Source organism: Sycon ciliatum, chromosome 1 (genome assembly GCF_964019385.1).
Source record: "Sycon ciliatum chromosome 1, ocSycCili1.1, whole genome shotgun sequence".
NCBI lineage: Eukaryota > Metazoa > Porifera > Calcarea > Leucosolenida > Sycettidae > Sycon > Sycon ciliatum.
Window position 1 is genome coordinate 52814096 of NC_088643.1, and position 18283 is coordinate 52832378.

General features: G+C 47.1%; 1 protein-coding gene across 1 annotated transcript in view; it reads right to left on the minus strand.

The window, feature by feature from the left end:
- Nucleotides 1-491: 491 nt before the first annotated feature.
- LOC135831015 (uncharacterized) overlaps nucleotides 492-18283 on the minus strand; it is a 36919-nt gene continuing 19127 nt past the window's right edge. Inside the window, exons 5-14 of the mRNA XM_065343255.1 lie at nucleotides 17600-17673; nucleotides 15779-15935; nucleotides 15234-15329; nucleotides 12226-12380; nucleotides 10830-10926; nucleotides 9565-9623; nucleotides 8686-8757; nucleotides 7674-7954; nucleotides 1950-2042; nucleotides 492-1606 (exon numbers count right to left, since the gene is read on the minus strand). Coding sequence (XP_065199327.1) covers nucleotides 1435-1606; nucleotides 1950-2042; nucleotides 7674-7954; nucleotides 8686-8757; nucleotides 9565-9623; nucleotides 10830-10926; nucleotides 12226-12380; nucleotides 15234-15329; nucleotides 15779-15935; nucleotides 17600-17673 — 1256 coding nt within the window. The 3' untranslated portion in view covers nucleotides 492-1434. The remainder of the gene's footprint in view (nucleotides 1607-1949; nucleotides 2043-7673; nucleotides 7955-8685; nucleotides 8758-9564; nucleotides 9624-10829; nucleotides 10927-12225; nucleotides 12381-15233; nucleotides 15330-15778; nucleotides 15936-17599; nucleotides 17674-18283) is intronic.

Consider the following 18283-nt stretch of genomic DNA (forward strand, 5'->3'; position numbering starts at 1 on the left):
CTCTACCAGCTACATGCAGTGTAGGAATTCCGATTGCTACACGATCATGCAGATTTCTACTCAGTAACTCAGCCAGCACTGCCCGATACCCAACCGAGCTTCATTCCGCAAAATACGGTACCCACAGAGAGAGAGAGAGAGAGAGAGAGAGAGAGAGAGAGAGAGAGAGAGAGAGAGAGAGAGAGAGAGAGAGGGGGGGGGGGCAAGAAAGGAAAAGGTAAGGAGGGAGAGCGAGATGGAGCGGAGAGAGGAGAAATCTCCCGGAGAGGGAAGGATAAAGAACGATAGAGGGATAGGCAGATAGAGAAAGAAAAAGAGAGAGAGAGAGAGAGAGAGAGAGAGAGAGAGAGAGAGAGAGAGAGAGAGAGAGAGAGAGAGAGAGAGAGAGAGAGAGAGAGAGAGAGAGAGAGAGTGCAGATCCGACGACATCCCTTGTACCGGTACACCCTGCTTGCCCAACTATCCAAACTGAAACACTGGCAAGGCAATGATAAATCTCACCAGTATAAGATTCCACTGCAAAGTAGTGTCAGTACCAGCTTCTGGTAACAGCGATCATAGTGCAGTCTCATGTACATTGTCAGCAACTACTGGCATGTCCATTGCCATAATGGGAGTGTCAGTACATCACTTTAACGGATATGTAGTACGAGATACAGTAGTAAAATGCGGGCTCTCTGAATACTGCAGGGCATGGTCATTGTCACAGCATCAGCGCCTATTCAACATGACCGCCTGTATTCTATTATTCCGAATCATGCGGGGAAATTCTTCTCAGTTACTTAGCGTCCTGTATGAAATGCAATCTCCGCATCATGTCTGGCTACGGGCGACTCGAAGGAGACAACAAATGGCAAAGCTGCATCGAGGTATTGGGCGTTGAGCATGCATGTATGCAGTTGTCTCCACAATGAGTGTATGATCATCGCGCACGCGCGCGCGCACACACACACACACACACACACACACACACACACACACACACACACGGGATAATGCACACGTGTGCGTGCAACACACTGTATGGAAGAGCATCTACGGCCCCTGATAACAGTGCCGCGCCGCGTAGAGTCTGATCCATGCACGCACGGTCACATTGCCGGTGCAGCATTGCGTACGATGGACTTTAGACCGTGGATTTTGTAATTTGACAGTTCAGTTACAGTGCAACATTGTAATTGTTTCTTTGCATAGCAGGCAGTTAGTTGCCTGTAACAGCAAGAAAAAGAAGAGGTTGAAACATTCCAAACTCCAGTACATCCATTATCAGAACTAGTACAATCAATAATCAGAGCGCTCCCGACTTCTGCAAAGCAGTGTGCAGAGGATTCGCTCGCATCGGAGATAATAATTTAAGCAACGGAGGACGTCCGTGTGTGCATGCGTGGGCGAGTGTGCGTGCGTGTGTGCCCATGTCAGTGCGTGTCGGGCCGATCAGAAAGTCGAAGCATGTATCAACGGGTCGGGGGCTGTGGAAGAATCGGTGTGCACAGCCTGGCGAAAGGGGGCAAGGTTGAGGAAGTTCACCGCCTGGTGGATCGCTTTGTGGAGCCGTTCGTCAGCGAAGAGTATGGTTTTCATCTCAGAGGGTGTGATGTGGTTGTAGCTGCAGGAAAAGGACAGCATAAAGTTGAGGATCACCTATTCATTTTAAGGTAAAGGACAATCCATTCATAACAATGCCGTGAGACAGATAGAGAAGTTCGGTGATAATGAGGCAGGGGGAAGGAGATGCCACGGTGATTGGCGTGATCATGACGACATTTTCGAGGCTACAGATCCTCCATAATTTTACTAGGCTTCGAAGTGATTTTTTTATTCCTGAAGTCTTTTTCGACGATTTTCAATGCCATTGAGAATGGAACATGTGTATGAGTCAGTGGCAGCTGCTGCCAGCTACTTACTCCTCTACATGTGTATGACAGTGCCAGCTGCTGCCAGCTACTTACTCCTCTACATCGTGAATACACATCAACTCCATAGCTCGATGGCGATGTGTTATTTCTCCCAATGCATCTGCAGTGACACCAACCATCATTGCCCTGGGCACAAAGTTCAGCAGAGTGTGCGGCACACAGACAGGCAGACAGACAGACAGACAGACAGACAGACAGACAGACAGACAGACAGACAGACAGACGGACAGACAGAGATAAATAGATAGAAAAGATATACAGGTGGAATCCTGATAATTCGAACCTCAAAATCCCAGGAAAAACTTCTAAATATCCGGACATTCTAATTATCCAAACATGAACCCACAACACAAGAATGTATGTCAAAATGCTCTCATGGTCACGCAGAGTTGCGCTATGGACCTTAGACACAGATTTCACGGATACTGAACTGACCGGCACAGCCTGCTCATGCAAACTGAACTGACCAGTACAATGTACAGTGAACTTCGAGTTACACTTTGCTAACTTCGAATCATCAGCACAAATCCCACACATTTTCTATGTAAGTGGAATCTGTGGGACTTCGAATTAACCGGACATACCCAGTTCGAGGTTCGAATTATCAGAACTTTTTATGCGGGACTCGTATTGATAGAAATTGGTCCTGGAAAAACTTCTATTTAAGCGATATGTTCGAATTAAGCCATATTCGAATTATCAGGATTCCGCCTGTATAAAAAATGATAATACATTACACAGCAATGCCGGAATCAAACACGTCTCTTTCCGCTGTTACTCCGAGTTTCGTGTTAAAAAATGATAATTTGGACAGACATGAAATGCAATAAAAAACCTGCTTCAGAGTTACATCGGCACATCGTGCCTGAAAGGTCAGGGGAAAATAAGCCTGGGCTGATTCAACCCTAGGCTTACGTTAAGGCCGTATCACACTACGTTCTCCGACTCCCTTTTATGTCTACGTCCTTGGTGAAAAATCCAAAATGGGTGGTCGTATCATCCCACAGGCAGAGTTCTTGACGGTGACCCGTACACACAGTCACGTTTTTCGGAGAAATTTGAAAATTTAAACGCATGTGCAAGGTCGCTCGGGAAAAGACTGGGAGAGATACGCACGTTCACCCGTTTTAGTTCAAAAATAGTTGTATACCCCCCCCCCCCCCTCCTTCTCCCTACCACGTCTACGTTTCCCGTTTCCTCTGCTCCCGTTTCACCCTGTACACGGATCATCATGACAACCGACCAAAAACTCCTTACGTGGACATAGATGCAGCGCTTTGTACCGTAGTGTGATGACAGCTTGATGTGTCACACAGTTATTTTAGAGAGCGCGTTTACATGGTGAGACGGGCTTATTTGGCTCACCCCGAGCTGAACTAGCCCTACCCTTGACCCCGAGCTTATCCAATCCCCGGGCTTATTTTGTCAGGTAAGGGGCACGAAAATAAGCCCTGGGCTTATACCGTATTTTCCCCATTAAACGTGCACGTCTCCATGACTAGTACGTCCCCAATTGTAGTACATGTTGGGTGTGGATCGAAAATATAAAAGGACACGTCTCTAATAATAGTACATGCCGGAATGATGTGATGGGCATTAGTGGGGTACAGATACCAGGGTCCACCTTACTTCGTTTTTCTTACCCGTTCATCATCTTTGTGTCTTTGTACACTGATTCTTACCATGGTTGGGTGTATTTACAGCCTTAGGCTGTGTTTACATGAGAAATTTCAACCCGGGTCGAGTTCAGCCCGGGTTGAAAGTCTGTACGACAAACAAAAGAGGTGAGTGTTTACATGAAGACAGTTGACCAGGGTCAAATACTGATATGCCGCCAAAAGTCCACTTCTACAGTCCTGTATGGTCACGTGAATCCGTTCGCGCGAAATTTGCATCTGCAGTGCTGTTCAAACCTGGCGCGAGATACGCACAGAAGTACGTTTGTACGATTTTCTTGACCCGGGTTGATTTCAACCCTCCCCTTGGGGGGAGGGTTGAAATCAACCCGGGGCGAAATTTCAACCCGGGTCAAGCGCAATGCGTCATGTAAACGCGCCATTCACTTTGTGCACATGGCGGGTTGAAATCTGACCCGGGTCGAACTCAACCCGGGTTGAAACGCTTCATGTAAACACAGCCTTAGGGGCCGGTCACGTTGAGGGAACAATCCTCAGATTATAAACCGGGAATATTTTTTCTTCTTTTCATCACGGCCACACTGCATACGCACGACGAAAAAATCTCACTCACGCGAGCAATTTTTTTGTCACCACTCGCTTCTGGCAGTCTGTCAGCCCCGCTCCTGGGCCAGAGCTGCATCAGCACAGCCTCTAGAGTATCACTCCACTTCAGAACGCAATAAAAAACAAGGAAACTCAAAGAAATCCAGTGGAAGCCGTGGAGGATTATAATCTTCGGCGGACAAGCGGGGCCTCGAGCTGATTTTCATTGAGTGGATTAAATCTCTCAAATCTCCCGCTCAGCGGCAAATATCCATGGTGACCATGGATTTTTTCAAAAATTTCCCTCAGTGTGACCGGCCCCTTACAGCATCATTATCACGAGTTGTTTGCCATCCAACCCAGGCAATCAATCTTTCCAGAAACAATAAAAGTACACATCTCCAATACTAGTACAGTCTCCTATAGTAGTGCAGGTCTGACAACTCAACCCGGGTTGAAACGCTTCATGTAAACACAGCCTTAGGGGCCGGTCACATTGAGGGAACAATCCTCAGATTATAAACCGGGAATATTTTTTTCTTCTTTTCATCATGGCCACACTGCATACGCACGACGAAAAAATCTCACTCACGCGAGCAATTTTTTTGTCACCACTCGCTTCTGGCAGTCTGTCAGCCCCGCTCCTGGGCCAGAGCTGCAACAGCACAGCCTCTAGAGTATCACTCCACTTCAGAACGCAATAAAAAACAAGGAAACTCAAAGAAATCCAGTGGAAGCCGTGGAGGATTATAATCTTCGGCGGACAAGCGGGGCCTCGAGCTGATTTTCATTGAGTGGATTAAATCTCTCAAATCTCCCGCTCAGCGGCAAATATCCATGGTGACCATGGATTTTTTCAAAAATTTCCCTCAGTGTGACCGGCCCCTTACAGCATCATTATCACGAGTTGTTTGCCACCCAACCCAGGCAATCAATCTTTCCAGAAACAATAAAAGTACACATCTCCAATACTAGTACAGTCTCCTATAGTAGTGCAGGTCTGACCATCTTTGAAAAAATAAAAGTACTGTACATTTATTGGGGAAAATACGGGTAGGCGAGTTTTTCTGTGTTTTTCGATTTTGCCTCGTGAACCTGAGAGGATGTCGCCGCGGACAGTGCGTCTCTTTTATTCCTGTAGCTATGCAGAAGACGTTACTTCAGTAACGTCTGGCGCTAGCCAGGGTCCACCCAGCTTTAATTTGGTGCTTGTGTGTTTGTGTCACGCCTGGCGCTATCCCGTATCTGTCCCGTACCGTACCGTACCGTACCATCAAACACAGCTGGCCACATACAGCTGGCCGCACTATTCAAATAGGGCTTTCAAACGCAAGATCATAACGTGAAGCAACTTGGAAGAATGAGTATGAATGCGAAGTGTATGGGGGAATGCATGTAGGGCGATAGTGCGGGTTCGAATCCCAGGTAATGCCTGAAAAAAAATAGGAAAATTGAAAAATTTATTACAGGCATCTCTATTCTTTTTTTGCCGTCATCAAGGCGGTAGATGGTGTCGTATTACCCTCGACCGTACCTGTCCCGTACCGTACCGTACAATCAAAGACGGCTGGCCACAATGCATATTCAAATAGGGCTTTCAAAATCAAGATCATAACGTGAAGCAACTTGGAAGAATTAGGATGTATGCGAAGTGTATCGGGGGATGCATGCAGGGCGATAGTGCGGGTTCGAATCCCAGGTTATGTCTAAAAACAACAAGTAAAAATTTATAAGAATTTATAACATCCCTATGCTTTTTTTGTCTAGGTCATCAAGGCAAAAAAGCATAGCGTAGGGCCCTGAGCTTCCAAGCTCTCGTTTCTTCCTTGGCAATTTTTCTTCTAGTTTTTTTGTTCAGTGGAAGATTCACTTTCCCGAAAATAAGCGACAATCGGAAAGGCTGTAGAAGCGCGAGTCGGCACTTCTTGTTCCCAGTTTCATCACACACAGCCATTTACCACTGCGTTCATGTGCGATTTGAAAATAAAAAGCATGCAGAACTCGCATTCACTCACCTGAACTCAGCCTCGTACAGCTGTCATATAAATGGTTGAAAAATAAGCCCGAAGCGAATAAGCCCGGGCTTAATTTTCTCATGTAAACGGCAAGTGTGTTGGCTAAAGGCACACATGCACTTATACATATGAATACATACAATGAATACATATACCAAGAATTACTCAAATCTGTGGACAGCAACTGTTTCGCTCTGTTAGAGCTCCTCAGGACCGAAGCGCAGCTCTTCGCAATGAAATACGTTTCCGTGAAGCAAAGCATTTTTATAAATAGCTGCAAACCCCGCCAAGAGTGCTCGAAATGCTCCAAGAGCAGTGAGCGTTGCACAAGGTGAGCGGCAAGGGTTCGCGCTAAGGTAAGAGTGCTCAACCTAACGACATTGCTGACTGCTAGGGAGCATAATACTCAAATCTGTGGACAGCAACTGTTTCGCTCTGTTAGAGCTCCTCAGCACAGCTCAGAGGACCAAAGCGCAGCTCTTCGCAATGAAATACGTTTCCGTGAAGCAAAGCATTTTTATAAAGAGCTGCAAACCCCGCCAAGAGTGCTCGAAATGCTCCAAGAGCAGTGAGTGTTGCACCAAGAATTACATAGCAGACTCGGTGGAGGACGTTCAGGTTGGTTGTAACTCTGAGTTTCATGCCGCTAGGCAATCATCATACAACTGGTACTCGGATATACCCAACAGTATGCTAATCAACACATATGGCCACAAGCATAAACAAATTTAGCGCTAAATCTGGTGTAAGGTATGGGGAGAAAGCTGGCGTGGGCCAAGGCGCGACAGTAGAAGTGCCAGGAGGGTGGCGGGCAACAGGCAGCATGAAAGCGCGGACAGAGGCGATGGGGAGGCAGTGTACAGCAGATGAGTGGAGGTGCCAGGAGGAAAAGTACTGTACTGCACTTTGCCTGAGCACCCCAATATCAATTACCGTACTCGCGCGATTAGTGCCCCTGGGGCACTATTTTCAGTATTCACAGATGGGGCAGTATTCAAGTGAGGGAACTATTTTTTCATTGCTGGTACATTTGCATCATCCAGCATAAAACAAAGAAAAACAGAGCCTAAAGTGTACTGTAAACGCTCACGACTCCACAGAAACGGGAACAAGACCTGCGATTTTGTTCCTGAAAACAAAAGTGCCAAGAAATGGCCAAGAACATTAGCAAAAGAACACCAAACTTGCACATGGGCTTGGTTACAAGACCGGGGGGGGGGGCACTATTCAAGAGAGGGCTTTATTTTTCACTGGCTCTTGGAGACTAGGGCACTATTCGAGATAGGGCACTATTCAAGAGAGGGCTCTGATCGCGCGAGTACGGTAATGACACAATCCCCTGTTGTTGGCTATGCCACTCTGCTCGCGCCTTCCCGTCACCCAAATACCCCCTAGCGATCTCACTGGCCCATTGCCCGCGGCCATCCTCCTGGCACCTCCACCCATCTGCTGTATACCGCCCGCCGTCACCACCACCACCACCACTACCACCGCACAAGCACACACATCTTTGCTCTAACCTGCCAGAATCCGATGCTCTTCTCTTCAGATCAGAGGATTTTGCTCGCTTGGCTTTTGGATTTTTGGACCTTGAGGCAGCAACGTTCGACTCGGCCGAATCCGAAACCATTGGGACTTGCTCATCTGGAAAGTCTATGCCGCACATGGGCTCGGAGTTATCCTTGATATGAATATTGCCAGACGTAGGTTGTCTTGGCGTTTCCGGAAAATAGGCACCATGATTCACGAGAAGTTGGCCATAAGACGTGATCTCCTCCTGCATGTCCAGGACATCTTTTACCTACACAGAACCACAGGGCAGCAGCAGCCACAGAACCACAGGGCAGCAGCAGCAACAGCAGCAACAGCAGCAGACGTAGAAGTAGAGCACACATACACCCACAGCACGCACGAGCATAGCATAATACACATTGCCAGGCCAAGTTAGAATATTCTTCGCAGTTCGAACAAACGTAATAGAGTAGCGTGCTCCACTGCTCGAATAAAGCCCGATGATGGTGACTACGTGGAACTTGGAGTTGCAACCCACCCCCCCCCCCCCCCCACCCCTCTCTCTCTCCCTCTATCCCCATCGAGCTAATACCAAGTGGAATAGAGTAGATGAGTCAACTGTGCTGGTGTTGTACATGTAGTTGGCGACAATTCAGTTTACATTTAGTTAGCAAGAAAGTAGTACAATAAGACTTCAGTCTACCCCCCCCCCCCCCCCCCCCCTCCTCCCCCTCTCCCTGCAAAGGCCGTAGCACCTGTACCTTTTAGCCAAGGCACTCCGTACTCCGAATTTATGCGAAGTAATTTTACATAAGAAGGAGAGCCTAGAGAGGGGTCCGGCAATTCCGGACTTTTCACGCCAGTTTGCCAAACCTTTCTTTGAAGCAGTGTTATGCAGGATTGTGTTTTTATAGCCCGGCCAAAGTAGGTTAAACCCTGGAAAAATAATACGGAAAGCTTCACAGTACGGTAAAGGACGAATGTGCAAAATCCTTTAAAACGGCAGCAGCTCATACTCACGACCTGACTGGGTGTGACCTCAAACTCAGCCATGCTGTTTTCCGCTCCGCACCTCTTCCATAGGGTGTCGAACTGGACAGGGCGCAGCACAAACAAACATGCACAGTGCTGTGTGCTGTGTACTGTGACCATAGACAATACAGTACAACAATCAAGAGTAGAACTTTTTCATGAGCACAGCCGCACCCTATACATTGTATTAAGCCCAGATACATCCTAACTGAAGCTGTGAACCTCATGCCAGATGTGATATGCTCATAGTACTCTCGCTCGCTCTCTCTCCCTCTCCCTCCCCTCCCTCTCTCCCCCTCCCCTCCCCTCCCTCTCCCTCCCTCAGGCCCCCTCTCCCTCCCTCTCCCTACCTCTCCCTCCCTCAGGCCCCCTCTCCCTCCCTCTCCCTACCTCTCCCTCCCTCCCCCTCCTCTCATCTGCTCTTTGTCTGAACAGTGCATGAAATAGAGGTCTGCTCAATGTTTGTGATAACGGTTATACAGGAGCCACGCACAAGCATATTCCTTAGTGTCGGCAAGGATGATGGATGTAGTGCAAGAACGTCCTTGAACTCAGAATCTTTAGGTAGGCATCATGGGATGCATCTAACGTACACGCAACAGGCACGCACAGCCGAGTGACCTGCATTGTATAATATTGGAACCCTACTAATACACACAGCGCAAAGTAATAGCTGCCACCATGCCGGATACTTTCAAGTCGCATCAGCTGATAGCATCCCGGCTGAGCCATTGCCTGATCCGGGATTTGTCCATTTTAAAAGTGAGTCACATTGCCGATATACACAGTTAGCATAGAGTTGTTACAATCGGTGGCTACTGACCAACTCAAGTGCGGCTGGCTAGCCATCTGTTCCATAAGCCTTACACTGTACAAAGCTGTCAAAATTTCGACTCCAACTTCATCGCCCAAGAATTCGCAGCATGCTGGAGTAAGAATACATGTACATATATGCACCACAAGCAGGCAGGCAGGCAGGCAGGCAGGCAAGGAGACAGTGTAAGGCAATCGCACACAATGGCATTATACCTTCCTACCCACTTTCAGGCACTACCCTAAACTGTTAACAGTTCCAAGCAGGAATGCTCTTCGATGTGGCATTTCACCCATAGTTATAAGTTGTGGCAAAGTGCTGGAAGCTGGCTGTCAACGCATCTCTATGTGTGCAGATGGATAGTAGCGCCATTTTGAAACGCTAATATGTGTTTTCGCTCCTCCATGGGCTACTGTCGTGGCCGGCTGTCACTAGGTCAAGTTACCCAAGCATGGCTGCACAAAGTACACAATCAGTCATGCTCCTACGCATCATTTATGCAAAGGGCCGTTCGGTCTCATTTGTCTTTCCTTAGTTCTGCCTTCATCTTCAACAGGACATGGAAACACCAAGTTGGTACACCACTCCGCCATTTCACTGCATCATCACTGCAACTGAAATTATTTTTTCTCCAAATTTTTGTCCTTGGGGCTTCATACCTAATTAAAAGCCCATAGGGAAAAAATTTGGAGAATAATTTGGCGTGCCCTAACAACCCGTACTATGTACTTTGTTGTCTGAATTTCCCTTATCTTCATACTGAAACCTGATAGTTATTAAATTAATCTTTTTGAAATGGACTGTAATATGGTGTAGCCGTCCGATGATCCCAGCAGAGACCGTTCAACATTTCCTTCAGACTTTCGAAATTCACGCTTCCTGTGAATCCACACGGGCGGGTGGGAATCAGCCCCCACTGTAACCCACACACTTCACGTACAAACTTCGCACGCCGGGAGCTCCAAAAAAGTCAAAGTCCTAACATTTCCGCTGGTTCGAGGGAAAAAATGCAAACGGGAAAAGTCTGAAGAAAAAATTGGCTGTCACCAGCAGGACTCAAACCAGGGACCTTCGCTTGAGGCCAGGGATCACTGAGCTACTAGAACGGCGATTTTAATCGCACTTGCAGTGGAGGACCTTGGTTGTCAAGGCGTTGAAGAGATGTTGAGAGATGTTGAGAGATGATTGATTGGCTGTAGTGGAGCCTCTGAGCATTACAGAAAGTCACTCAGGTCTAACAGTTATCTCATGCTTATCCCACAACCACCCCTGCTGCTGCTGGTGCTGCTTCTGCTGCTGCTGTCGCTGCTTCACTCACATCTCAGAATGAATGCATCACTGTCGTGTGTTATCAGAGCCAAGCGGTACATGTAGAAAGGAAACTCCAGCTGGCCGCGCTTCGGGTGTACAATGTACTAAACACGGAAGAACAGCACAGACACACAAATAGCATGACGATCACATTTGTGTGCATTATTATTGATTGACACGCTCTTTCACAGCCGATCACCCGCATCCACAGGATGCTAGTACATGTGTTGTCTCAGCAGCAGAATATGTTGTCCCTTGCAATAAAAAATGTGTTCCTTTCAATAATGACTTGTCCCCTGAAAGAACAATGTGTACCTTGCAAGAACTACCTTTTTCAGTAGAGGTCTCCCCACTCCATGCATCTACACCCTGAGATGCATAGAATATTTCACAGCTTTTCCACCACAACGGGTCTCTTCAACCACAACGGGTCTCTTCCACCACAACGGGTCTTTTCCACCACAACGGGTCTTTTCCACCAGGTCTCTTCTACTTTAGAGGTCCCATAGTTTCACTCCATAGTCACACAGTCTGTTCCGAAGTTCCAGAGCACGCTGAACAGAATGTGCTCAGTAGCAGGATCTACACTGTTTTTTACAAGATGTTTTGCCTGCTACTCAAGTTCTGTGCCGTTTGAGCACAATCTCCGGACACTCATCCCCCAAGGGCAAGGAGTAATTTGAACGCCGGGGGTCGTACTGTCTGCAGTAGTGCTTGTCACTACCACCACCACCACTGGCAGGCCGTCCATGCTACTTCACTGAACTGATGGGCCGGACCCATTTGCAGACCGTGAACACCAGGCTGTCTGCAATGGCTGAGCAGGTACCACTACATTACAGCACCATACCAGTGCTAACTAGGGGCCCCGGTCACGCATGCACTGGGGGTTCCGCTTCGGCGTCGAAATTCCGCAACAGAGAGCCTGGTGTTGCTCCAGCGAACCCACGTGCGTATGGTCACACATACAAACAGCGCAAATCCTACAGTTTGGCGGAAAATGAGAGTAAAGTGGACTGTGGTGCATACGGTACGGAGAAGAGACGAGGTCAATGACTATCTTGCGCAATTTCACGCATTTTGTTGCATGGACATCATACGCTTGCAAATTTCTCATAGCAAGTCCATACACAGCAGACCGTGGTGTTTTCCGCTGAAGCGAAACCGCAAAAGCGACAGTCTCGTTTCGAAAATTCCGGAGGAAGCGGATTGGAGTTTCCGCTTCAGAGGAAGTTCCGCTTTTCGCCGTTGCCATGGTATTTTTCGCTCCTGCGACGTTGCTTCAGCGGATCCGCTACTTTCGAGTGCATGTGTGACCGGGCCCTAAGCAACATAATGCGTATGTTCATAATATTATGTATGCAAGTTTGGGAAAGTTACGAAAAGTCCTCAGGAAAACATACATGCCAAAGCCTGTCCAAGATAACATCGACGATTGAGCTATACCCTTGAGGGAGGAAGTAGTAGAAGTACTTGGTGAACTGACTCTTCGTCATCACCAAGTCGGTCGCAACGAGGCTGAACGTCTGCAGCATGGATTCTAGTTGTGGAACGGTGTCTGCAGTAGCAGGTATATGCACATGGGAACACACACACCGGCACACATTCAACACACACATTCAACACACACACACACATTCAACACACACACACACATTCAACACACACACACACATTCAACACACACACACACATTCAACACACACACACAAACACACACACACACACACATTCAACACACACACACATTCAACACACACACACACACACACACACACACACACACACACACACACACACACACACACACACACACACACACACACACACACACACACACACACACACACACACACACACACACACACACACACACATTCATTCAACACACACACCACACACACATATTTTCAGCTGCTATCGAGATTTGTCAAGAAGTCATCAGGCGTTTGGCTGCTTTGGCAGAAGATCTCCATATAACCGAGCCAGGCTTCAATAGAAGCATGTGACTCGCTACAGTATCACATTAATCAAGTTGTGCGCTGGATGTCAGAGTGGAAACTCCGCCCCAATGTGTCGAAAACGGCAATCCTTTGTATCCCCCCCCCCCCACGACCCTCCAGTGACCTCACCCTCCTCAGGAGTCGACTTTTTACTTTCCCTGACGATCCCATTGCTATCAGCATAGTTAAAAATCACAAACACCTTGGTATATTTCTTGATGAACACTTGTTCTGGGATTCGCACGTAACATATATTGAAAAGCGAGTTTGCTCCGCTATAGGCTGCATTTCTTCTCATATTTCCCATCTGCACCATGGTTGTCGAATACAAATGTATCACTCCTATATTCTTCCTTTGTTTGATTACTGCTCTCTCGTTTGGTCCTTTGGTCTATCCTCTGCTCTTATGCATCGGTTAGAAGTCACGCACCGTAAGTTGCTTCGATTAATATTCCGTATGCCCCCTCTAACCTCCTCTCAGACGCTATACATTTTGGCTTCCTCTTCCCCTCTTTCAGCCGGAACGCTTTCCCCACTCAGCATGTAAATTCATTCACCGCATTAAGCTTAAACTTGTTCCTCCGCATGCACTTGCGCATTTAAGCTGGTTCAATAACAGCTCACCTACTACAGTCCATTCACAAAAAGATAGGCCCTGGCTCTGGCGAGCTCCCGTATTAGGCGATTTTTCAAGATTTTACCGTACACAGTACAGTGCAGTGCTGTGAAATTTGAAATTTGAAAAAGGGTCCAAAAAGGGTACCTGAACTGGGGTTCGAACCGTACAATGCACTGTTGCAGGCAGGGTCAAACGGCCTGGATTTTGATGGGTTTTTCCCAATTCAGTGCTCTTGGAGCAAAACCTGGCCGAAATCCTATTCTTGCTATGGCTTGCTTTTTGGAGAAATAGACTTCAGAAACATAATTGGAAGAGGATTCCATAGGGGATTGCAGAAAAAATTCTAAAAAAACTCAATGTTTGACCCATTTATGGCCAAAAGCTAGAAGTCTATCTTTTTCTGAATGGACTGTAGATGTTCTGTCCAGTTCCCACTTGCCAGATCATCGATCCTTTTAAAATCCCCTCTATTCAAGTCCTATTTGCCTTGGTCTCGGCTTTCGCAGGAGGTAAAATCCCGTGACACCTATGCTGCATTTTGTTCCGGCATTCTGCACGCGCCTACCTAAGTTGGATCGACGACGGTAGTTAGTACTCCTTTTGTTTTGCTTTCATGGTTCTTTTTCTCCTTCTTTTTCTCAGTTTTCCCCACCATGGCTGGTTAAAATTGCCCGCATCACATGTTTATTGGCAATATGTCATCGTGATTGTGGAATAATAATAGTAATAAAAAAGATGTCGCCGACTTGTTAGGCGGACATGCTGTGCCATTCCCAGAGGTGCAGATCAACATGGGTAAGGGCGGTTACAGAGTCTTCACCTCTCTCGCGACGCCCTCCGCCAGAGGGTTTTTAGTAGTACACCGTACATTTTCTGCAGATTTCATGATCTGCACTCTGATAAGGCCCTTGACGGTAACGCCGCTGATTGGTCGTCTCCTAGACAACGACCAAGACCTCGTCCTAAATGCCAAGAGTACTTCATCTTTACTCAATGACCAAACATCCAATGCTGTTGGTGTTACTCAATCAAGGCGTTACTGGAAATAATTGAAATTATTGTCAGCCAAACATAGCCTGTCTCTAGCAAAGTTCCTCTACTTATCCCGAACAAACGGTGTGTCAAATAAATGATGTGTTGAAATTCCCGACCGTCTAAAGAAACTTGAGAAAGCGCCTCCTGCCACCACTTCCGCTGCCACCAACTTGTCACTGGATCTGGTGCCACTTTACGAGTTCCCAAGCATACTTGCGTCGCGACACAAAAAAAACACCTAGTTGCACGCTTTACAACAGCCATAACTCTCCTTCACCTGCTCGAACTTAGCCCAGGTTATAGATTTGAACTCCTGAAATCCTAAGCTTTCAGCTGATATCAAATTCGATAGGGCAGGGGTGGATCCAGGGGGGCGGGGGGGGGGGGGGGGGGGAGGTGTCCTGGGGTTCCTCAGAACACCCTGAATTTCGCAAATGTACTATTGCCAGTATTGGAAACCATATACACGTACATGTCCATGTATATGTACATGTATCAGCTATTCTGAGTCTTGGCTAAACTGGAACCCCCTTGTAGAGGTCTCTGGATCCGCCCCTGTAGGGTTTACTAAAAGTTAGTTTTGACCTGACCTGGTCAGTACAGTGATCGTCATCACGGTGTCAGTACATTCAGCCATGCAAACGTTCGGTACATGCAGTCATGCAAACGTTCTGTACATTCAGCCATGCAAACGTTCGGTACGCACAGCCATGCAAACATTCGGTACATGCAATCATGCATTGTTCTCACTTACATCCAGTGGCCGATGTCAGCCACATGATTGTTTTCCTGCCCAGATGAGCCTCCATGCTGACACGGGGTTTCTGGGCGCCTCCAAAATGGGAGAGTGCTGAAAAGGATACAGGCATCATGTTTAGAATGATGATCAGTTCTTAGAATGATGATCAGTTCTTAGTTGATCTGGTACCATGGTTGGTGCAGCAGCTCCTGCTATCACTGCTATTGCTCCTCCGCAGTCACATTGCACAACATACATCTGAAGCATCAGATGTGATAGGAATTGAGGTATGAAAGGGGGGGGGGGGAGTAGGGTGCATCGCATTGCAAAGTACATTGTATAATGTATACAAGAGTGCAGGTAGTTAAACGTATCGTACCACACAGAATTCTATCAGAGCTGTTGACTGGCATCTGCGGCATACACGTACACATGTGCAGAGGGCAATGTGCAGGGGGTAATGTGCAGGGGGAAATGTGCAGGGGGTAATGTGCAGGGGGTAATGTGCAGAGGGTAATGCCCTAGGGCTGTGACCCTGGCAAAGGCTGAGCAGTACCTACCCTTGCCCAGAACCAAGTCAATACGATAGTCTTTCTCAACGGAAGGAGGCATTGCTACACTCAGCTCCAGTGTCACAGGACTGATGCCTACGTGATGACCAGCGTTGAAGCACTGGTCGCAGAAGTACACCTTCGATCGAAAGGCACCGGAGTATCCCTAAGGCACATGTACCGTACACCACACACCACACACCACACACCGTCACGTATCACATGTATCACACATACCACACGCGCGGCACACCGAGCCCATGCATAGTCACAGATCACATACAGTTGACGCGGGTGAACATTTAGTCAGCGTAACCTTGTGTACACACTGGCATCCAACTGCATAGTACCATACATTTCATGACTTATAAACCAAATTAAAAAACGAGAGTCCACTTACAACTGAGGGTAACCGCTATTGATCATGTCAAGAGTAAACAAATCTTCCAAGAGTGTGCAACTCTGGATACCCTCTTTATGGGGTCCACTGATGGCGAAAACTCACATCACGTCGTGGTATAGTGTTCCCAATGTACGTTGCCAGTCCGTTTTTAGGAACTGGTCGACTGGCAAAGTAGTAAAAATAGCACTCCCTCACAGAAACCCACTCGCTTACGCTGATCATCATCATGATCATGGCAGATAGTCGGACTGTGCGCATGCTGAGCTTCGTTGTACATACTTGTAGTAGATCTACGTACCTGGAGCACGTGATGTGAGTTTTCGCCATCGGAAACCCCATATGCAGATCAAGAGCTTCTTTACTCCTGACCACATAGATATTGAACCGGCAAATCAAGGCCTTGGAAGTCCACATGACCAGGAAAATGCGGTATGTGGTGCACAGGGAAGAACCCGTCGCCTAGTTTGAACACTCACTCACACATGGCCTCTTTGCTGCAGAAAACCCTTTATACTGATTAACTAAATTTTCCCGATGAATCCCAATCGCGTCACTCTGAGGTTGGGGCATGCCCAAATTTTCAAAGTCAAGCCTTGAAATCATCCAGAAAACAGTAACACCACACAGACACAGGAGTTAGAGTCTGGTGGAGGATGATGGCGAAAGTCATTTTCGTAAAATCCATTTTGCAATGTAAGGAGGATTGCACGATCGTAACACATATCTACACTGGGCTTGGGACGAATCCGGGACGGAGCATCCCGGATGATGAAAAGTAGGGCGGTCGCCTTGGTGTCCCCTGCTTCAACATCCTGCCCGGCAACTGGACACTCCAGTGATACTACTTTGCTGCACACTGGCTAGATACTGGCTAGATGCACGGTTGGCCAGGACACCGTGAGATAACAATCATGGTAGCATTGGATGTCGGCTCTATAGGCACTCTTCCGAACAACGCCTTGTCCACCCCCTCGTGACTTAGCACCAGTGATAGTTGTGTCAGTAGGGTTCATAACACCTCTGTTCTACACTATTCCATTCGTGTTGATTTGTCACACATGCCGGATAGTTCGTTGAGTGAACACACATTGCGCCTATATATTCTATAAAACAATATCATTAAATTTTAGTTTAACCCATTTCATTCAATATCTGCCTCTCCTCTGACGAGTTCCCGTCATCATAATGGAACGAAACAAGGCTTGTCAGGAGCAACTTCTAGCTGCTGTGGAGTGTGGCTAGTGCAGTGTTCATGCTGGTGTCCGCAAGCGTCATCTGGTCTCGTCTTGTCACAAGAAAATCTACAGACCGCTACTTAATTGACGGCCCTGCTGGAGATGGCATCAACAACTTAAAACAGGGTATTGGCAAAATATGGCCCTGAATGACACAACTACTTGTAACTGGATCACTTCTCCAATACTCACCATATGAGCCAGTCCCATGATCGGACACTTGGCACAGTGTAGGCAAGTGTAACCACGGTTACGCTGAAGGCTTTCTGTGCATAAAGAACACCAGCAAACAAAACACTCACACACGTACCATGATGTGAACAAAACACTCACACACGTACCATGATATGAACAAAACACTCACACACGTACCAAGATATGAACAAAACACTCACACACGTACCATGATATGAACAAAACACTCACACACGTACCAAGATATGAACAAAACACTCACACACGTACCATGATATGAACAAAACACTCACACACGTACCAAGATATGAACAAAACACTCACACACGTACCATGATATGAACAAAACACTCACACACGTACCAAGATATGAACAAAACACTCACACACGTACCAAGATATGAACAAAACACTCACACACGTACCATGATGTGAACAAAACACTCACACACGTACCATGATATGAACAAAACACTCACACACGTACCAAGATATGAACAAAACACTCACACACGTACCATGATATGAACAAAACACTCACACACGTACCATGATGTGAACAAAACACTCACACACGTACCATGATGTGAACAAAACACTCACACACGTACCATGATGTGAACAAAACACTCACACACGTACCAAGATATGAACAAAATACTCACACACGTACCATGATGT